General features: G+C 53.9%; 1 protein-coding gene across 1 annotated transcript in view; it reads right to left on the reverse strand.

Moving 5' to 3' along the window:
- LOXL2 (lysyl oxidase like 2) overlaps window positions 1-22,921 on the reverse strand; it is a 93,312-nt gene that overhangs the window by 20,511 nt on the left and 49,880 nt on the right. The window contains exons 4-7 of the mRNA XM_060653259.3: window positions 22,233-22,444; window positions 15,447-15,669; window positions 11,688-11,871; window positions 5,305-5,456 (exon numbers count right to left, since the gene is read on the reverse strand). Of these exons, the coding sequence (XP_060509242.1) occupies window positions 5,305-5,456; window positions 11,688-11,871; window positions 15,447-15,669; window positions 22,233-22,444 (771 nt within the window). The remainder of the gene's footprint in view (window positions 1-5,304; window positions 5,457-11,687; window positions 11,872-15,446; window positions 15,670-22,232; window positions 22,445-22,921) is intronic.

Here is a 22,921-nt window from a genome sequence, read left to right on the forward strand (position 1 = left end):
TATGTAAAAACACGAACAAATAAGATGAGCAGAGCCACTGAGAAAATTCCAGAATGGCAGGAGGCAGGCGACTCAGTTCCAACATCCCAAGGAAGGGCCAGCGCCTTGGGCAGGCGTGTGTTAAAAGCCAACAGGGGCGCCTCTAGGTAACCCCAGGCCAGCCCCTCTGCTTACCTGAGACCAAACAAAGGCCTCTATTTCACCATATACTTCCTTTACGTGCTTACTGAACTCTGCCTTAGGTAATGCCAGCCCCTCCCCAGGGATGAAATCAGTTGTGCAGATTTCACCAGATCCGTTCATCCAGCTGATGCTCATTGAGCATCTGCACTGTGACAGGCACTGCGCTCGGCGTGGGGAAGCTTACAGACAGACTTCGGAGCACGTATGGTGTCCGTGGACCCGTGCAAATCTCTTGTGGACATGAGTTCATTCTGCTGTCATGACTACCCTGTCAGGTCATTCCCATTCTACAGATGAGAAAACAGAGTCTCAGATGAGGGAAGCGCCTCTTAACTTCCATACCAGACTACCTCCAAACCATAGGCACCAGGCCTCCTTTTCCAGGCAGGGCTGCTTTCGTTTCAAAGCGGGGACCATTGACCCAGAACTGAGGACCGCGTTGGGCCTTTGCAGTCAGGTGGCGGAGGGAGCACGCTGGCTGGGAGATCTGGGCCCTGGAGCCTGGGCTTTAGGGTTCTGAGGTATTGACTGTCCGCTGAGGTCACACTGACCCCTGAGGCTTAAACACTCACAAAGGAACCTAATTTGGGGTCTTGTGAAACCCATCTCGGGTTGCCTCTCAGCGACTGCTGCCTTGACAAGGAGCAATCTGCCAGCCCCTGACGCACATCCACTCTCCCTCCTCCCCTGGTCCCGAGTCTCCAGCCCCCTGGTCTGGCTGTGGGCCTTTGGACACTGTGTGTGAGGACAGACAGACCCCGAGGACGGCAATAGAGCCTGCACTGCAGGCCCCGCATCTAGGCCTTGGGACAAGCCCCCCCACAACGTGGGCTCTGATTTCGGGAGCCGGAGGTACGCTTCCCTTCTCTCTGGGACGTCCAGATCCCTCCCCTCCCCCCGTGTGGTGCCCAGCTCCCGCCACCAAGCCCGGGGAGGTGAAGGCCCGCAGGGGGTGCACCCTTCCGCTGGACCAGCTTAGCACTGAGGCTCAGGATGTCGGCGGGCAGTGAAGTTAAAGAGCAGAATGACTTTCAGTCGGGTTTACCACTGGTTTTGGATTCCGTGTGGACTGTGCCCTGCCTTACTGACTGCAGTGGGGACACGTGGCGCCTCCGGCTGCCCCCTTCACAGGCCACTGCCTCCTGAAGACGGACTTCATTTTGTCATCTGGAGAGCAGTGAAGGGTGAGGGCGGAGGAGCTGGAAGGACCCCTGTTCACACTTTGTCCTGCTCCCGGGGAGCAGTGGGGCTCCCCAGTGCAAAGGGCCTGTGTCCAGGGCTCCCTTTAGTTCTAGAGGACGCTCTCCCTGGTCCATCTCTGCCTGTGAAGCCCTCCCAAAGGTGGCTGGCCGTGTGCCAGCATCCCTGTCCTGCATTCGAAAGCCAAGGGAAGTCTCGGAGGCTCTGGCTGAGGACCGTGGCTGCAGGTTGACTCATGTGGTCACCAGTGGTGAGCGGGGGCCTCTCCTTGAAGCCCTTCTCCAAGCTGCTGCTGTGATTCCCCAGGGCTGATGAGGCCTGGAGCAGCCTCAGTGACAGGGACCAGGTTGCCACTACTCAGGAGGGAATCTAAGCACTTCAAGATGCATTGGGGGCCTTTTCTCATTTTCCAGAGAAGACCAGAGGGAGCAAGAGGCGAGCCATGAAGCTCTAACATGGCCCAGGGCATTGCTCTCCATTCCCAGGGCCCCACTCCTAGGCACCAGCATTCTGGAAACGGCCTGGCCTGCTAGCTAGAGGTGCTCTGACATCACCAGGACCGGTGGAACCCCAAGAGGCCTCGGGTCAGCCAGGGGCCTCTGGCCCTCATCCTTCCACCTCGTCACCCAGTGAGGATACCAGGGAAGGTCAATCCTCCTCAGAGTTTCTGAAAGTAACCCAGGCATTTCCCTTTTCCTATTCCCTTGGCTCTTGATGGCAGCAGTACGGGGTTTGAGAGAAGGGAGCCGCATCTCCCTGAGCATGAATAGGGAAAACAAAACACTTCCAGCCAGTGGAGTAGGGCAGGGCTGCATCATGTTTTGTTTTTGTTTTTTTAAATTTTTTTTAGTGTTTATTTATTTTTGAGACAGAGAGAGACAGAGCATGAAAGGGGGAGGGGCAGAGAGAGAGGGAGGCACAGAATCGGAAGCAGGCTCCAGGCTCTGAGCCATCAGCCCAGAGCCCGACGCGGGGCTCAAACTCACAGACCTCGAGATCGTGACCTGAGCTAAAGTCGGATGCTTAACCGACTGAGCCACCCAGGCACCCCTATCATGTTTTGATAAGGTTGTGGTGAACCAGTCCCACACCTCATTTGGGGAGGTGAGGTGGTAGGAGGCGAGGTAACCCGGCCCAGATGTTAGCATGAAAGGCAGCGCGGGCACTTTCCAACTCACATTCTATACACGGGTTTGGTCCTGCCACCAGGCTAGGCCAGCCAAACCCCCCTTCCTGCACTCCCCTCCCCCAGGGTGGTCAGAGGTGAATTGGAGGTCAGCAAGGGTGGTCGCCTGGTGACCTCACTGCCACTCCCACAGCCTCCTCAGCTTGGCTCCTCCCTCCCAGCAGGGAGGGGAATGAGGCTTCGCTGTGGTTGGATGACCAAAGCTACTGGGCTCCAAGTTTGTGGCTTTTTATTAGCCATTCAATAGACAAGTCAATTTCCTCATGCACTGGGTTGGAAGGGAAGCTAGGGAAATCCTCTCTCTCACCCCCTTATTTTCAGAGGAGAAAACTCAAGCCTCAAAGAAATTAAATAAGGGATCAGCCAGGGAGTGAGTGTTGTGAACTGTGTCCCCCCGTAAAACTCACGTGCTAAAGCCCTAACCCCTAATATGGCTGCATCTGGAGAAAGTGTGTTTCAAGAGGTAATGAAGAATAAATGAGGTCATCAGGGTGGGCCCTCGTCCAATATGACTGGTGTCCTTATAAGAAGAGGAAGAGGCACCGGGGATGCAGACGCAGAGGCCACACGAGGACACAAAGAGAAGGCGGCCATCTGCAAGGCAAGGAGAGAGGCCTCGGGAGCAACCAAATCTGCCAGCACTTTGATCTTGGATTTCTAGCCTCTAGGACTGGGAGAACATAAATTTTTACTGTCTAAGCCACCCAGTCTGTGGTATTTTGTCATGGCAGCCCCAGAGAACTAACGTAGCGATAAAACATGGGAATCCTGATTGCTCTGCCCGGCGTTGTTGCTGGCGGCCGTGGGAGCCCCACGCCACGCCACGTGGAAGGCTGGCCCGCTGCTGCGCCGAGACAACCCGCACAGCCCATACGACTTTCTTTCACGGGTGACCGTCCCCATCTCCTTTCTGGGGGATCTCCACCAGGTGTAAAACTCCCCCACACTGCATGCCTGAGCTCAGGGAGCAGCTGGTGGAGCCTGGAGGGCCTGTGCAAGACTAAGGCCGTTGGTGCCGGGAATGTGGTGCCTCCTTTGGCATCAGCGAGCACACGGCCTGGCTCAGCCATACCAACCATAAAATGCATCTGGAAAACATCACTTTCTCTGGCCCAGGTCTTCCATTTGTGTTGGGAACCCCACCCCACCCAACTCCAATCAGCCCAAAGTGAATGGTGCCACAGCATACCGTGACATGTGGCATGTTACCTCTCATAGCCCTGTTATGGCTATCTTGGAATGCCGCCAGACAATTAGCGGTGGTGAGCCTTCCCCGTGGCTGTGGGCTTGTGGCCCATGCTCCTGCTCACCCACAGGCAAATGCATGGCTTCGCTGAGCACTGTTGGGTTCACGGTTTTGGCCCCATTGGGCAGTGAATTGCACAACACATGCCGCAGCTGACCAGTTTAGTAGTGTCTTTGGCATGCTGGTGCCAAGGTCAAGAATCACTGTCAAAGCAAGAACCCAACTGGGGAACCATCCTGCACCCTGATATGTCTGCATTTGCTCACTTTTACTTATTTTTATTTTTTGTAATGTTTACTTATTTATTTTGAGAGAGAGAGAGCATGAGCAGGGGAGGGGCAGAAAGAGAGGGAGAGAGAGAGAGAGAAAGAATCCTAAGTAGGTGCTAGCAGCACAGAGCCTAGTGCAGGGCCTGAACCCATGAACCATGAGATCATGACCTGAGCCAAGATCAAAAATCGGAGGCATAACCCACTGAGCTACCCAGGCACCCCCGCATTTGCTCGTTTTCAAAAATAAGTGCTTAAGGAGCACCTGGGTAGCTCTGGTTGAGCATCTGACTCCTGATTTTGGCTCAGGTTATGATCCCAGGGTCATGGGATTGAGCCCCCTATCAAGCTCCAACCGAAGCAACCCTCAAAGATAAAAAATAAATAAAAAATAAAAAAGTTTCTTTCTCTCTCTCTCTCCCTCTGCTCCCCCCCCCCCAACCCCCTGCTCAGGCTTGCATGCTCTCTCTCTCTCTCTGAAAAAATAAAAAAATACAAAAATAAAATAAGCACTAAAGAAACCCTTCCAACACGCCGGCCCTATAGCAGATAATGCACAGGACCCAGACAAGTTCATGGTGTAGTGAAGAGCAGTAAACAGGATGTACTGGGCCTTTCTGTAGGATTGGATAGCCCGAGAGGAATTCATCTTGTTGGCTACCCCTGTGGAAAGATCACCCACGCTAGCCACACGACGTAGGTTTTTAGCGACTCCATCTCAGGAAAGGACGGGTGCGTCTCTGGTATAATGCTAAGTTTCCCCTTTATTTCCCTCTGGTTACCAAAATACAGTCTTCTGTCTCCAAATACTGTCTATATTGTGCTTACATTTGTGTAATTTGTAGGCCTGCTGTCGATGTAGTTCTTCTGGGTACTTGGCTAGGGACCATGCCAAGGGTGTCCCAGGTGCTTCAGACCTTACAGAAGGGACTGCACTGAGATCACACCACACATCTAGTCCCAGCACAGGGAGAGGCACACACTGGATGCCCGACATGGGCCACTAAGGACAGCGGTGTTTATACATACGTTTTCTCACTTGGCCCATTTAACGAATGCTAGGTGACAATGTCCTTAATGGTGACAGCAGTGGAGCCTAAGCCCTTTCTGAGTTCATCATCAGAGCACTCTAACACTGCATGTTAGAAACCTTCAGAATGAGGCTACCTGGCTCATACTCTCTGGGGCTTGGTCACCAAAATAGAACATAATCCCCTCACCTTTTTCTGGAAGCCCATGGCAGGGATGTTACATCTCACACCAGCATCTTCCTCGTGGTTGCAGCCCTGAGACTCAGCGTTGAATTTGCAATCTATAATGGACTTCTCATTCCCGGTGCACTCGATCTCATTGAGGTGGATGGGTCCTATCCCTGGGGGAGGAAATAAACATGTGCTGTTGACAGCTTCCGGAGGAAAGTTTCTGGAATGGGCAAGAAAGTCTTAGCCAGTAAGAACGTGTTTCTCCATCCTCAAAACTTCCAACTACATCCCATAATCAGCTCAAGGATCCAGGCCTCCTCTCCCTGGAGAGACCTGCTTCTTGTCTTAGGATTCACTTCTCCCATAAAAGCAAATCAAATGTGCTTACTAACTTCCTGTGTGACCTTGGCCAACCCACTCAGCCTCTCTGAATAGGTTTTCTTCCTTAAATAAAGGAACTGGAAGAGAAGACATCTAAGTTTCCTCTTCAACTTCAATACCTTGTGCATTTATGAACCTCACAGGGGTGACTATCCCTATAGATTCAGAGTCCCCGCAGGAAAGTGATGGCACCCTCAAACTGGATGATTTGAACAGAGTTGGAAAAGGGGGTTTTGAAAACAAAGAGATGGACAGAGTGTGGGGAAATCACAAAATCACAGCAGACTGTCCAATACTCAGAAGCCTCTGAAGCCCCTCATAGTGGGACACAGATAAGGTCCTGAGGCCAGCAGGAGTGAAGGGAAGATGGTAGTATTGACCCAGGAGAGCAAAGAAGCCGTGTGGAGAGGCCACCTGCTAAGAGCCGTTACTTCATTGAGGAGGGACACAGTGGCCCGCAGGGAGCCTGTAGGGAGACCCTGTCCTCTCTCCTCTCCCCAGCCCATCTACTGCCAGTGTTCCCTGGACACTGGCCATGTCAGTGTCCCCAAGGCAGAGAGGGGCCATCCAGTAAATGACCTATGGTGAACATGCAGAGAAGCTTCTCTCACAGGCACCCAGATAACCAAGGGGAGGCCCCTACTGTTGGGGAGAGAGAAGAGAGAGAATTCCCAAACTGACCAGTCTGGCTGAACTCAGCTCACAGGGCTACCCACCCCCCACCGCCCCCCACGCCCCCCCCGTCTAGCCCTAGCCCATCAACATGGATCAAAGTCAGTTCTTTTTTTTTTTAATATTTTTATTTATTTTGAGAGAGAGAGAGAGAGAGCAAGCAGAGGAGGGGCAGAGAGCGAGCGAGAGAGAATCCTAAGCAGGCTCCATGCTATCAGCACAGAGCCTGACTCGGGGCTTGAACTCATGAACCGTGAGATCATGACCTGAGCTGAGATTCAGTCAGATGCTTAACCAACTGAGCCACCGAGGCGCTCCCCTAAGTCTAGTTCTTTCTAGGAGTTCTGGGCTGCATGGACCCCCACAGTGGTCCCTGCCCACCTGTGATCACATCTCTCTCCTACCCCCATTCACCATCCTTCTCTAGCTGGGGTCCTGCCCCTCAGCGCTCACTCAAACTTCCCATCTTACAACCACCCTCCCCTGAGCCCACCCTCTGGCCTGTCAGTTTCATCTGCATCAGGGTGAACTTCTTGGAAGAGCTGTCTGTTTTGTCCCCTTTGCTTCCATGTCCAGTAGAAGGACCTACTCCTGTCTGTTTCTCCACCAGCCCTCTCCATCTCAAAGTGGTATCCATCCAGCCTGGTGTTCTCACCAGAACCCAGAGGTCACCTCTGGTACCGCCTCCTCCTCTGTGGTTGCCAAGGAATCCATCACCACACTCTACTCACTTCCCTAACTCCGGGTGCTTTTCATTTCTGCCGGCGCAACACTCGTCCCGCTCTGTCATCGTCCATTTGGACAAAGGCGACAGCCTCCAGGCTCCCTCCTGCTTGCTCGTTGCCAAATATTCACCACAAGACAACCCAAGAAGGTTGTTAATGCATACTGAATCGTGTCACTCCCCATCGTAAGTCCCCAGAATGGCTTCTCACTGCATCGAAGGGTGAAATCCACTGTCCCCGAGCGCCCTGTTCATCCTACGCAGTCTGGCTCCACCTGCTCCTCCCACCTCTGCCACACAGCCATCTCCTTTGGCTGCTTGATTGAGCTGACCTCTTCCCCTGCCTGGACCCTCTGCCTGGCCCATCCTCCTCCCTCCTCACCAGCTTGCTCATCCTTCAGGGCTCGGCTTTGGCCACTTCCTTAGAGAAGCCTCTCTGATCCCTGTCTAAGCTGGGCCCCCCTCCCATCGAGCACTCAGGTGGCTCTCTGTTCCCTGTCGGCCTCCCCGCTAGGCCAGAGGCCCCCCGACCACAGGCCGTGCCTGTGTCTCATTTCCATTGAGGAGGTTTCTGGAGACACTCGGTATCTAGGCCAAGATGAACTTCCGGGACAACCCGTATTAGTAAGTGGGAGCCAAGTTTCCCTTTCCTTGGAAATTCATAAACAATAAAGCTTTCAATTCCTTGGAATGTTATATAGTTGATAAAAACATATTGCTGACTATGGCTGGAAGCATCCAAGGACTCGGAGTGGAGAGGCTGGGACGCACCACAGGTGCCAAACAGGGCCCCTGAAGCAGGCAGGGGCCACAGCTCAGGGAGTGAGATGGACACAGAAAGACGCAGCCACCTCGGACTGAGTATCAGATGCCCGGCTTGCCTGAGGACCGTCAGGAGGAGGATGGCGACAATGGCAATGAAGATACCACATGTTCACTGAGCGCTTACTAGGGTTCTGTCCTACACACGTTGGATATATGAACGCACTCAATCATCATGGCAACTCGGTAAAATGAGGAAACCGGGGACCTGATGGAGGAGCCAGCACTCACACCAGGCAGCATGACCCCACCGCAGGATCTCGCTCTGTTTCCGAGGCACGTGAAGAGAGAGAACCCCATGTGCTGGACGGGAGAGGAGGGCTGCTGGGGAAAGAGCGGAGAGGTTAGAAGCACCTGGTTCTTCACGTGGGGATGCTCCCTCTGCCTCCTGGAAGCCCTGCTCCTCTTAAAGAGCTGACCTAGGTAGAGGCCTGCCTCCAAGGAACACTTCAGATCCTTCCTCCTCCCGGGCTCAGCTGGACACGACCTTGCCCCTGCCCGCGGCATTTTCTTTTACACCCCTCGCTGGTGAGGTGATGGGCCAGCAGTCGGGCTGCGTCTCCTCCTCGGGAAGTGACGGGAGCTTTCTGAGTCTCACCTCCCTCATCATAAAAGGCAATAATAAAATCTATCTGGCGGGGTGGGCCAGGGGCTCAGGAAATGGTAAATGTTCTCAGTATTTCCCTTACATCTCATCACCTCTCTATTAGTACAGGTTTACCTTTGATTGAGGTTATTTCTAATTTCCCCCACTTGACGGGAGCTCCTGGGGAGCAGAAGCCATTACCATAAATGTTTGTGGAATTAACGAATTCTCCATTCCAGGGCCCAGCCCAAACAACGAATGCTTATGAATCACTGACCTACTGGACTGGCCAGGAGAGGAGAGGTTTATGCAAGAGCCTACCATGCTTTAGACTCCGACTAACAACTGGTTGTGTCCTTCCAGCCGAACTTAGATACACCCTCGCCCAGTGTACAGCTGAGCATGCCCAGTGCTGCCTGTGGGCTCTTGGCTCATTTTGTGGACCTGGGCTTCACTTGCGTCCTGACTCCCAGCACTCACCTACTCCTGGTTCTGGACTGACCCCTGAATTGTTCCTCCTCACGATGGCTTCTCCACGTCCACCTTAGCCCTGCTCTTTCCCCACGTATAAACTCTGTCCCAGGTGACCACAGGCCGGGGACAGAAGCAGGGTACTAGGGTGAAGCCCAACGTGTTGGAGCGATGTCACGGACTCTAGACCCAGAATCAACTTTGCCGGTGACAATCACACTTCTAAGAGCACGGTAGAATACAACAGGACGTAGCGTAGTGTTTTGCATGTTAGAGAGGTAAGCATCATTTCTGGAAACTTCTGTTTCGGCTTTATATGCATGGCATTTCTGCTCGGGGATTTCAGGCAAAAGGGTTTTAAAGCCACTGCTCTAGGGCTGCCACTGGCCACACTGAGCGCTTGGAATGTGGCCGGTCCAGACTGGAATGTGCTCCACGTATAAAACACACCCTAGATTTCAAAGACTTGGCACACGAAACGTACACTATCTCATTAACAGCATTCATTCTGATTACATGTTGAAATAATAATTTGGGGGATAGATTCGATTAAGGAAAATATATTATTGAAATTAATTTCACCTGTTTCTTTTTATTTGTTTTTACAAGGCTACTAGAAAATTCAAAATTACTTATGTGGCTCACGTTGTATTTGTATTGGACAGCTAAGGTCTAGAGTGTTAAAACTGCTTCACCAGGTGTTCATTCAGCTGACCCTACTTATGCAACTGGAACTCATTCATTCATTCATTCATTCACTCATTGATTCATTCATTCTTCATAAAATGAATATCCCAGGGCACTATAAGCTGGCAAGACTTAGCACGAAGAACACAGGCCCTCCCCTCTTGCAGCACTCGGTCATGGAGGGAGGTGGTTGTGGAAACAGACAGCTGGAGCCCAGATATGTGCAGGGGGTCGCAGAACACATAGCACAGTGCCTGACTCTGACCCGTCCCGGTGAGAAGAGCAGGTCTCAGGGAACCCACAGGAGGCAGGAGCCAGATAAACCCTCGAATGTGAATCCAGTGAAGAATCTGAGGACCTGGAGTTTACTCAAGGTCACAGAGAAAGTAGGTAGCAGGCCCAGGACGAGGACTGAGATCGCCTGCCTCCCCATCCTTGCCTTTCACACCCTCACTCTGGGTGTGGTCACTTGGCCCACCAGCCAGAGCCAGAACGGAACTGAGCCTGTCTGCTCTGTGACTTGACACTGAATGTGGACTTTCCCCCTTCTGCCTAGCAGAGTTGATCTGCCCAGAGTGGCAGGAGATAATAAATCATCCAGTGGTTCTTTCCAGGACAGCACTGAAAATGCCAACTGTCTCTCTCTCCAGAGTTCTGCAGGTCCTTGGAAACCATTGGCTGCTCTGGGCAGGGAAATAACTAGGTCAACAGCCCACGCCCATGATAAATGGAATGCTTATGTCATCCAGTGCTTATTTATTCCTCAGGGTGAGTGGTCTTTGTACAGTAGGCCTTGGGGAAACACACACCGACACATCAGCCAATCAATAAAACGGACTGTGGGAATATTCGAGATCCAAAGGAACTCCAAAGAGCTCATCATGACCAGGGGAGGAGGAGGACTGTCGTGTGGTATAACTGAGGCTTCCAGATGGCACGATGCAAGGTTAGAGTCCAGCCTAGACCCCTAACCTTCAGGGCATGCCCAGGAAACTGCAGGGGATTGCAGAATGGGGGTAGAGAGGCGTTCTGAACGTGAGCAGGACTGGGCCAAGGTGGGCACACAGGGAGAAGCCCAAATATGAGTGAGCTAAAGACTTGGGTTTTAGATTTTCTCCACCACTAACTATGGGGATGACTGAAAGCTTGTGCTCCAGCACCTGAGGCCTCATCTGTTGGACCAGATGCACTGAGGTCCCCTTCAGCAGTGCCATCTATGATTCCGGGACTCTCTCTCCAGTCCACCGGGCTATTACTTCCTCCAATGTGACCGCTGACCTCACCACATTCCTTTCTGTGGGGTGATGGCCTTACGTCCGGCAGTATGGAAACATCCTCTCCCCACAGGACGGGATGCCCCACCCTCCTTGCCGGAAAAGGAAGCTATCTGTCACGTTCTCATGCGATGTTTGCCTCGGTGCTCTCAACGGAACGACCAGCTCGAAAGCTTCTTATACTTTTGGTCTCTGCTTAAATGAAAGATCTGTTCAGGACACTTAATGAAAACCAGGCTCCTTCTCATTAGCGTCGCGTGTCATCCAGAGACGGGCATCCTGTTCCCAGTCTCTGGTGGCGGGGAGAGAATGTTTGTGGGGCTGCACCAGAGTGGGAAAGAAAGATGACTTTTGGGACTCTTTTGTGTCTGGGGTGGTCCACAGCCTGAGGAATTCCGAGGCCCTGTCCTGGAGGAAGGCCTTGAGAATTCCAGCATTCTCGGTGGGACAGTGGGGAGCACCGGGTTGGGAGCCGGGAGACCCCCGTTAGAGTATTCGCTGGCTGCTAATTTGTTGTCTCATCTTGGTTATTCACTCCCTTCTCTGGGCCTCAGCTTCCAAATTCATACAGTGGGGGACTCAGTTCCCTAAGGCCCTTCCAGCTCTGACTGCTGGGGGAGCGGCCAGGGATTCTCTAACAGAGCGGCAGCGGCGAGTGGGAAGGGGCACAGCAAGAAGACCCCGAAAGGCCCAAGGCCAGCGCACCTGGGTTGGGCTCCCCGCGCCATGCTCTCTGTGAAGAGAGGCCACAGAACGCCCCCCCGCCCCCTGCCCCATTCCTTACCTTGCCCCAGCTGGGAGCCAGTGATGGCCTCTTTGGCACTCCCAAAGCCCAGCTCTCTGCAGACCACGCTGGCAGACACCAGGTCCCACTTGTCGTCACAGACGGTTCCCCATTCTCCGTTCTTGAGCACCTCCACTCGGCCCTCTCCGATGTTGGCACCACCTCTCAACCGCACCAGGGGTTGCTGAAGGGACACACGGTCCTGCTGAGTGCAAAAGCTGATGCCCACTCGGCAGGCCGTCACTGCCCGCTCCCCTCCCTCTCCAGCCGCCCCACCCCAAACACAGGTGCCTCGGCGAGGAGCTGAAACGGGGCTAGATTTGTGCGCGTGCGTGTGCACGGGGCGGGAGGTGTGCACATGGCCCCTCTGCGCGTTGGCTGTGCTGCAAACTTGCTTTGCGGTCCTCCCCTGGAGCTTTTGTCCTGGACTGTCGAGGAGCTCACTGGGACCCTCATCAGTTAGTCACCCCAACCCATGCTTGGCTCAGGGGCCTTACCACCAGTACCTCCCTGCACCCCCTCCCTCCAGAACCTCAAGCTTTAGAGCTACGGAGAGGAGCTCCTGCCCCAGACTTGGCAGATTCCAGATGGATCATAATTCCACCCTGCTTCTGATAGAGGGCTACAGTCTAGCCCTGTGGGGGACTTCAGGGCACTGAACAGGTTACACTCCAACAATCCCGCTCTGCAGGTAGATGAGAAGCAGGAGCGGGGAGACAGGGAACTATAGCATGGGTCTAACCAAGAAGGCCATGACTTAGAGGACAGACATTGTGCTGGCTAAGGCTGCCACGTGTCCAGGGGCTACGTTAGTGCCTGGCCACTGCTCCTGCTTCCCGCCCCCGCGATTCTACTCCAATTCCAAATCAGCCCAACTCTTCAGAAGATGCGGCCCCACCAGGTACTCAGAGACGATGAGTGGCTATGGCTATGGTTTAAATGCCCCCAAGTGCTCAGGGACAGCCTGGAAGCCCAATCACCTTACAGGGTTTATTTCATTGCACAAGAGTAAGACCCACCCTGCACCAGCGTTTTGATCCCACTGGATCACATTTTACAAGATGGGAGCTGGAGCACCTGACTCCATCTGCCTACACACGCTGGTCTGCATCAACTTCTGTGCCCGTGTGTGGATGTGTGTGCAAGTGCGTGCATGCCTGTGTGTGTGTGTGTGTGTGTGCACGCCTGAGCGTGTGAGTGCTGGCGTGGGGGCTCAGAGGCTTCGAGGCTCTGAGTTCTCGCCGATGCTGATTTGATTCAACACAGAGGGGATGGGGTGCCCCTGCAGCCGTTCTATGAATGGTGGATCAGACCAGAGTCACTGCTCCCCTCCAGCCTACGTGGTCCTCAGACCACAACTTTTACCCACCCACCAAGGGCCCGGCCTGGCTGGAGGTGCCGTTTGTCAGCATTCACGTACACCGGCCACCTTGAGGGCCGAGGCATCAGAAGGGAACCCGTGTCACCATCCTCCAGCCGAGGTTCCCACTCGGCCACACTGCTCTCCCCCACTGACTGCGCCTCGTGGCTGCCACGGCAGGACAGCGTGCAGTGACAGCACTCGGATTTACAGGACGGCTCTGACCCTGCCACTAGGGGGAGAAGAAAAGAGGGACAGGGGTGCGTGCAAAACACCCACTGGCTTCAGGAACCTTTGTTCTAGCTTTAGAAAACAAACTCAAAACAACTGCTGGCTGCAGCCCGTTTGCTTTGCGGTCGAGCCGCGGCCTCTCCCCTCCCCCACCCCGTGCCCAAGCTGTCCGGCACAGGAAGCTGTGATTTCCACGTTCTGGAGATGGCTCAGAGGGGCTGGCTGGTGGGTGGGAATAGAACATGCGAAGAGGAGAGGGAGGGGTAGGAAAGGTGGCTGATCATTTATTAGGGAGCAGACCATCCAAGACCAAGCTTAATGGAGGCAGAGGGCCAAATAACCCCGTGCCAGGCTGGCAGTGGCCACACAGTCAGCTGGCCCTGGAGGAAAGCAAGCAACCAAGGGAAAATGTGATGTAAGGCTCATTTGCTCTCTCTTTTTTTTTTTAATTCATTTGGTATGAATTTAATTCCTTTGCTTTAAACCACACAGCGAGAGGAATTCCAAAACAGTAGGGTCTGGTATTCTGGATGACACATAAGGAAAGCGCCGTGGGCCAGGCTGAGGCTGTAGGAAGGATGTGGCGATCAAATCACGTGGCGGTGGGCTGGAGGGGGGGCAAGGGAGGGTGTGGGGGGGCTGCAGGGGGGCCGGCACCGTCCAGGTGCACCTCTGTCACCTGGCTGCACGTATGCACCCTGCAGTAGGTCTGTCCCCTTTGGAGGCCCCTGTGGGGACCAAGGGGGCAGGGACGGCCGCCTGCTGGAAGAGTCAGGAAGGTACTCCAAATAGTTCCCATGCCCTTGGCTGGGCTCACAGCGTTCATTTCAGTCCTTTCTTTGAAGGCTTTTTCTTTTGTCCAAACACACCACCCCCAGCCTGGGAGGGGGCACCCAACGTGGTTTATTTCACTCCTGCCCGGGGTTCCCTTTTCCTTAGGATGAGCGCTATCACCCCCTTTCCAAGCAGGTCTTTAGATGTTGATGGGGAGGAGAGACTACAGAGGGCAGAGGGGAAAGGCGGGAGAGACAGGGAGAGGGAAGGAGACACAGCATGAGGCCGTCCCTCCCGCACCACCACCTGGTGCCCACACCATCTGCCCCCATCATGGCCTCTCTCCCTCCTCTTCCCCCTGACGTGGTCAGAGCTGACTTGGAACTCACCTCTGCCCAGGTGAGTGTCGAGGTTTTGTCTGGCTCAGGGAACCATTCCCTGATAAACGATCAGCCACCATTCCTACCCTTCCCTCTTCTCCTCCCTGTGCTATTCCCATCCACCAGCCCCATGTGAGCAGTTTCCAGAACATGCACGTCACAGAGACCCTTGGATACAGGAAAAAGGGAAGAGTAGGAAAAAGAAAAACGAATCTCCTCTTAATGATTTTCAGGGAAGAGAGAATAATGCACTTTCTCTTTTTCAGAGGCTGTGTCAAACCCGGTTCACTTGTCCTAAGAAATCACACAGTGGAAACGGGGGTGCTATTTATGTGAGCTGACGTGCATCAACATGTCTGGAGCGCGCTCACGTGCACGTGCACACAGAGGTGCTGCTGACTTACAAACATAGAACATGACCGACGGGTACAGGTGACACAGACATGGGGATGACAGGTTTTCATTTTCTGTCTTGGTGAAGGCTTTTAAAAATTTTTGTCCTTTCTCTTGCAGAACAAACCAAAATACGTTTGGAAACATTTGTGGCTGATTCCATGTGCTTTCGAGAATCATACTGACTTTCCAACAACTCTAGAACACTGTTCTCCTCTGGGAACGGAGCAGGACCCCCCACCCCCGCCTTTTGTGTGGGGCCAGCAGACAGCACACAGAGCCTGTGACCGTGGGTAATGAGGTGCTCTCTCCTCCTTGGTGTGTGGCCTCCACAGAGGGGACTGTGATCTCAGAGTGGAATAGCAATGGTGAAAGGCCAGATGTGGGTGCTGATGACTGGGGGCTGGGGCCCAGCTGCTTGTCACCCTCTAGAAGTGGCATCTGTTGGTGTGGCCAGTCCTGACAGGTGTCCCACTACATTCCTGCCCTGTAGGGGAGTGGTCTGACTCAGGGCTGGCTCTCCTCATTCCCTCCTGAGGGCCCCTGCTTGCTCCCTCAAATGCCACCCTCCACCCCATCCATGTGTCAAGTGGCCAGACCCCTCGCTGCATGCATCCTCACCTCTGGCTTGTAGGCTTTCCGGAATCTCGAGGGCCCGTCGGGGTTGAAGACCTGGCCAGGCACACAACTCACCACAGCTGGCAGCCCATTCTCACAGGTGACATTCTTCACGGGGTCTAGCAACACCTGAGGACCCAGCTTGCAGCTGGAGATGTGGGCCTCCGTGCCTGTGCAGTCCATGGAGAATGGCCAGTAGCGTTGCTTCTTCCGGGCGGCAAACATTCTGCAGAGGGTGAGAGGGGACAGGTGACCAGGGCACCACGGCCACCACACCTCATTCCTTCTGTGACTGGGTGTCGGGCACCGGGCCGGCCACGGTGCTGGCTTCTTGAAGTCTAGTAGTGGAACGGAATGTGCATGGTCCCTGCATCTAGAGCTCAGCCCCACTGAATTGGCATGCACCCAATGAGCACCTTGGCCATGCGGGGCGCCATGCTGGGCACTGGGGAGCAGGACCTGGAAGGACAGACGTTGCCTCCTTCCCCCAGGCAGCTTATATTCTAGGAGAGAAGGGACTTAGCAGTGAGACAGCATTAAAACCTATAAAAGGAAATGCAAAAAGGGATCTAAAATAGATAAGACCCCTGGTCCCAGGAAACCCACAGTCTCAGGCAAACCAGATGGTCGCTCACCCAAACCCTTCAGATAATTTCAACATGATTCATTGTTGCTCCTTGCCTGTGTCAATAGCAGAACAAGTTGAATGTTAAACTCTCTCCCAACGATACGCAAGATTAAAGAGGTAAATCCAAATCCAATGAGAAGCAATGAGAACAGTCTTAAAGCAGCCCGTGGGCTGAATCAAAGTAAAATTTGCTTGGGAATTATAATGGTCATGAAACTCGGCCACAGACCTTATCAAATGTTCACCCAGGAGTCAGTGAGGCTGAGGCTATCTCCATACCATAGCCTGTATTACAGGGAACTCTTAACCTGTATTACATGTAAAGGATTCCTTTTTATGTATTTCTGGAAGGCAGCATAAGGATCGAGGCGAGTCACAGTGTTTTCTAAAACAATAACCAACCAATAGGTAATGAATGGATTAGCGGAAAGGTTACCGTGCCTCAGTTTCCCCATCTCCAAATCAGAAGTAGCAACGGGATTTACTTTATATGATTGTTAGGAAAGTTAAATGAGCGAATGCTGGTGAGGCAATTAAAACTGCACAGGAAGGGCTTCATATGCGTTTGTAAAATAAATAACAACTGTATTAAAGGAGAAACAGAAAGGAGGGTTCCCTGTGGTTGCAATGATGACACACAATTTCAATGAGCAGCAGGGTTTGAGCGAGGCTTTGAATAGGGGTGGGATTTACGGAGGAGGAGGGCAGGGAGGACCGTCCTCTCACGCCGGCCCAGCTCTCTGGGGTCTATGTGCTTGTCCCTGCTTGGAAGAACCTGCGAGATGCCAGAGAGAGCCAGATCGCATTGCTGCCAGTTGCCCAGTGCAAGGGCCTCCCAGGGCAGGCTGGCCCAGGATGGGGCAGAAATGGGGCCCTGTTTCTGCTGGGTTAGCAGGCCTGGAAATTTCTGTCTCAGAGTGAATGGGATGTGAACATAGAGAAAGGTAAAACCCTACAGACACCACCAATATTTTCTTGCTTTAAAAAAAAAAAAATTTTTTTTAAGTTTATTTATTTTTGAGAGAGAGACAGAGCACGATCTGGGGAGGGGCAGAGAGAGAGAGAGGGAGACACAGAAACTGAAGCAGGCTCCAGGCTCTGAGCTGTCACCCAAGCACCCCAAACCAGTATCTTTTCCTAACTAAAAATTTCAACTGGTAACAACTCTGGTGTCCCTGTGGGCACCATGACACAGAATCTTTGAAAAAAGGACTATCCTGGAAAATTCAGGAGGTGTGCTCAACATCGCTGCGTAGCCTAGAGTGGAGAACTACACAGGAGGACTGTTAATAATTCCGAGAAAAACTGCCCCTCCCCACTTCCTGGATACAAGGCCCTGCACTCGGAAACAACCTCCAGCTTGTTCCCCCCTCCCACCACCTCGGACTGGAGAACACATTTGGGGGGCGGTGGACAGCTTGTTCCTCATGACCCACCCCCCAACATTGGGCGAGAGAACACACTCGGGGGCTATCAGCTGCACAAGGGCTGGCCAGACCCCACTGGCTTGAAACCTCCTTCTGCTTCCAGCTTTCAGTGAGCACTGCCCTCGCCCACGAACAGATGTACTGAGTTCTTAATATAGACCGAAGCACCATAGCAAACACATAACTGCTCCTGCCTTTCCCAGACAGCCCTGCTTCCCTCTTACATCAGCTCACGGGAATGCACCGTGGCCCTCCACAGGCCTCCACGATGCCGGCAGCGTCCCCCCACCATGATTCACCAGGGCCAGGCCCAGGGGGTGCAGATATGAGGCGCTGGTGGATGATGGGTGGACAGCCTGCTCCAGGCCCGGTGACTGGAGAGCAACTGAAATGAGATGCAGCTTTGGGCCAAGGGGGAAGCCTGCTTGAGAAAGAGGTGTCTAGCCTATGGCAGGGTAGTGGGACGAATGCTCAGCTGGGCCGATGCAGTTACAAATGAAAAGTCCTGAAAAGGCTCAGGTCTGGGAATGGGTTGAGGGGCATGACTCTCTGTTTATATGATTAGATTTTTGTTCTCTTGACCTAGATTTTCTGTTCATAAAGAATTTGGGGGGCGCCTGGGTGGCTCAGTTGGTTGAGCATCCAACTTCAGCTCAGGTCGTGATCTCACGGTTCATGAGTTCGAGCCCCGCATCGGGCGCTGTGCTGTCAGTGCGGAGCCTGCCTTGGATCCTCTGTCCCCCTCTCCATACCTCCCCTGCTCATGCTCTCTCTCAAAAGTAAATAAAACATTAAAAATGAAAAGTTCTACTGGCTCTTCCCCAGCCAAGGGAGAAGCCAGATTTTGTTGGGCTTCTGCCAGCTACTGTGTATGTCTATTCCAATGATGAATTCCAGAATTAGGGAAACAACCACAGGATGGGTTCAGGGACCCACTGGGCCCACTGTGAGATGGGCCCAGGCTAAAACCCCATTGATCACCTGACCCACTTAAGGCCCTACTCTGACTGGAGGGCCATGGTGATCTTTGAGTCTCCCAGAATCTGTGTCATTTCAGAGCTTGTGTCCAGTCGTGCCCAAAAGTTCTGATTATTTCATCTTCCCCAGTGCACAGCTATCTTGGTAAAAGGCCATCAGTCCCTTTGGGGAAGCCTGGGAAATTGATTAATGGTGTAAATTTTTGGCAGTGTACTGGGTGGGGTCCTTCTTCAAGGGGACCCAGCCTGCCCTTTACTCAAAGGGTTCCGGGTCTGTAAGCTGGCTCAAGTCTGGGAATTGATTGAGGGGCATGACCCTCTGTTTATATGATTAGATTTTTGTTCTCTTGACCTAGATTTTCGGTTCATAAAGAATTTGGGGGGCGCCTGGGTGGCTCAGTCGGTTAAGCGTCCAGCTCTTGATTGTGGCTCAGGTCATGATCTCACAGATGGTGAGACTGAGCCACGCGTCAGGCTCTGTGCTAACAGAGTCTGGTGCCTGCTTAGGATCCTCTCTACCCGCCCCCACCCCCGCCCCTCTCTTGCTCTCTCTCCCTCTCTCTCTGTCAAAATAAATAAACTTAAAAAAAAAAAAAGAATGAGTAAGAACTTAGTAGACCTCCTATCCATTTCGCTTCTGGGAACATCATGATCAACCAGGCCATGCCCTGGCTGTGCAGGAGTCAAATTGTTCCGATTACTGCTCTGATTCTGCTGGTCTTTCGGGAACCACGCCCACCTGGCCTTCGGAGGCTTGAGTGCTGTTGCCCTGGGATCCAGTCACCACCTCCTGCTTTTAGGATGAGGGATGGCTTACAGAGAAGAGCTACCGGGGAGCTCTTAAGAACACCAGGGTTTCCCTCATAAATTTATTCCTCATTCACGGGGAAAGTGCGTCTTCCAGACCCTCCCAGGCTGGGTAAGGTCTCAGATGACAAATCCACTCCAACATCCAGTCTTCAGCCTTGGAATCCTGTCCTCTACATGAAGCCAAGGAGATCGGGCATTTGCATGTCACTCCCGGTGGGGCCACATTTTGGTCCCCGTGTCAGCCAACCAACCAAATCACGATAGCTCTTCCTAACGCCCGAGATGCGACATTAGACGCAGAATCTCTGCTTAGTTAGCTCACATCAATAAACCGGTGTCAACCTCGGGATCCTGCTTGAAGAAAAAAAATGACCACAATATGCCCCTGGCCCCAAGGAAGGGGCCCTGAAGCTTCGGCATCATTAGCATCAAGGAGCATCCATGGCTCCCCAGGGCACAGCAGAATGTAGCTCACAGAAAAGCAGTCCTTGGTGGGGAAGCTGACTCCACTCAAGGTGACCCTGTGGGGGTGAGGCCTCCGAGTAGCCACCGGATATGCCGGTTAGCAGAGTTAAGGGTGGAGAGGCCTCGGGCATTGCCCTGGTGAATGTCTAAGGCTGCAGGGCCCCTTTGGACCTGGTGGGTACCAGGAGATACCCACCCTAGACAGAATCACTTTGAAAACGCTTCCTTCCTAAGGGTGAAAGCCCTCCCTGGGAGGCAGTGGGTGGGGGGGGGGGGGGTCTGTCAGCGACAGCAGCAACGGGCTGTGGGAAGGGCGAAAGGGAGTTGGGGAAAGATGCTACTGGAAGTCACAGATTCGGGGATACTCGGCCCCCAGGCCCCTGCTGTCCGTAGCCTCTGAGCATGGCTCCCAGACACCCTGGCCCCACGCCAGCCCTGCGTCACCTCCCAGACTCAACAGCCAGCCCGTGGCGGGGGCCTGTGCCCTGTAGCCAGGCGGAGCAGAGCTGGGGCTGAGGTAACAGCAGTGTGGAGGACACGACTGGACTCCCCCGCAGGCTCCGCAGGTGGGTTCTGTGACCTCCGAGTCCCCCGCCCTTCAGGCCTGTGTCTCTTTCCATGCAGACTAAGGGCTTGGACCGAGTGAGGGCTGAAGCCATGCCCTGGGAGTCCCAGCTCATCACTTCCTCCAGCCGGCTGCCATCACAGCCCCTAACAGCACCACTGAGGCAGAAGCTTCCCAGTGTGCCCTTCTCTTTTGGGGCCTGACTGTCAGCTGAGTCTAACATAAAACAACCCTAGGTTGTTTTAGCGCCCGCCCTCCCGCTCCCCCATAGCATCTCCAGCTAGAGGTCAGGAGTCGGAGCTGGTTTTCAGCAGCGTCGGTTAATTATCTCCCAACTTGGCCAAGAACACCATCCACCACCAACACCTTGGATGCCTCCCAGCCCTCGGAGCCTTTTCCTGCCCCCTTTTGAAAAGAAAGCACAGCCACAGACATGGGAGTGGGAGGAGCAAGGAGAGGGTTTCCAACCCAGCCCATGAGAGGATCACCAGGGGTGCAGCTGCCAAAACAGATCTGAGACCCCTCCTCGAAAGCAGGAAGAGGACGCAGGACTGCCCGCAGTTGGGGAGATGGCTTTCAAATGCCATCTGAACAAGGCACGTTCTGCCTGGTCTTGAATTGGTGGCAGCCTTCCCCTTCCTAGGACTGGGCTCAGACCTACCACTAGGCTGGGGGCTCTGGTGGGGCCAGCCAGGGGAGGGGTTTGCTTTTCTTGGCTCACTTGGGTCGGAAAAGCTGAGAAGGTGTCCCCAGGGAAGGAGCCGGCCAGCTGGCGGGAGTTGTCCAAAGACTCCGAGGGCTGAGACCACGCCACCTCCCAGCTGCCCTGTGCAACCAGGAAGGTCTGGGCCATGTCTGGGACGGCTGGGGGAGGGAATGGCCACTAAGATCACCCCCAGGGGTGTTGTGAGCCTGCCCTGACGCCAGACTCACCCCTGTGGTGGACTGGGGGCTCTAACCAAAGGCGGCCACGCCAAACCCAAGGAGGGATGCAGCCTGAACTGACCCAAGGATCAGGAGGACGAGCTGGGCTTGGAGCCCGGTCTCCTGACTCTGAAGTTCCCTGTCCCTGGTTTGAAAGGAAAGACGTGGTGTTGTGAGTCTACACCCTCTCCAGGAGTGTAGACCCTGGAGCTGGAGGCCTGTGTTTGGATCCTGGTTCTACAATTTCTCTCTGACTTCTTTGCCTCAACTCTGAAGCAGACTCCTACTTCCTAGTGCTGTGAGAACTCGATGACAAGGGGCAGAGCCTGGCATGGGGTAGGCACTCAGAAACAGACTGTCATTATCATTAATAAGAGGAGATAAGAAGATCCCGCTACCAACCGAGGTCCCCCAGCGGCCAGCTTGTCACAGGGCCCAACCCCTTCACTGGATTCCCCTCGGATCCCCCATCTACCCCCTGGCCCCCTGGGACGTGCCAACTTTGGAAACCATAACAGGTGAGGTTTAACTGGGATTGGAGTAACTGAATCGAATCCAACCGTTTTTCAATTTCCTGACAGTTGTGGAAAGTTCCAGATTTCTCAGAATAATCTTCGCTGAGGAAAAGTAACCATTTCTTAAGTTGGCACTGCCCTTGCCCCATCCGGCCGGGGTATTATTGTCCTTGCTCAGGCCCTGGGGTCACTGAGCTGGCTGTCTGCACTGAGAGGTGGGATTTTTGTGGGCTGCAGCATCTTGCCCTTTGCCTCTGCCCTAACCCTTCCCTCGCCCTACTTTCATCATTCATTTGGGGGTCTGTCTCCCACAGGAGCGGGAGTTCCTCAAGGGCAGGCTTGCTGGAGGGACACTGGCGGCCCCCGCCATGACATAGGGCGGGAGGACTTTTCCTATGCTGGGGGTGCTTGGTAAGAGCTGACTCTTAACCCGGCAGGGCGAGGGCCCGGGAAGCCCAGGCTGGAGCAGTCCCCTTACTTGTACACTTTGGTGTTGTACGTCTTCTCCCCAGGGAAGCCAAACATGCCGCAGACCACGCGGGAATTCTTGGCTGTCCAGTGCTTGTCACATATCTGCTTCCACGTCTTGCCGTCCTTCACCTCCACGTAGCCCTCTGTCACGGGGGTGCGCCTGCGGTAGGTGCCCAGGATGGCTCGGATCCGGATGTCCTCCACCTGGATGTTCAGGTTCTGGGAAGAAGGAGGCACAGACGGAGGGGGGTTACCTGCCGGGTCTGCCCCAGAGAGGCGACTGTACCAGCCTGCCTCTGCCCTCAGGCCCTGCACATCGGGGGGCGGAGGGGTGCTCGGGAGCAGGTGGAGAGGAGCCCCAGGACCCCGGCGGCTTCTCCTACGTGCTACAAAGAGCCCAGAGAGCACTGCGCCCCAGCCCTCTCCTGGGGGTTCTCAGAATAAGTGAAGAGAAAATGTGTTTTTTGAATTTTCTGGTTCTATATTAAAAATAATTTGGATTTTGTATTTTACTCCAAAGCATGTCTGTGCGCACATGCGTGTCGGTTTTGTGTGTGTGTGTATCTCCCCATTAATCTTTCAGTAAAACTGAAGCGTGTCAGGCAGATGAGCCTCAGCCGTCCTGAGGCTGGTGGTGCCATCTTGCACACTACCTCGTCCCCTGGGGGTCGGCCTTCCTCAGTGAGAAAATCCCAG

Source organism: Panthera onca, chromosome B1 (assembly GCF_046562875.1).
Source record: "Panthera onca isolate mPanOnc1 chromosome B1, mPanOnc1 haplotype 2, whole genome shotgun sequence".
Classification (NCBI taxonomy): Eukaryota; Metazoa; Chordata; class Mammalia; order Carnivora; family Felidae; genus Panthera; species Panthera onca.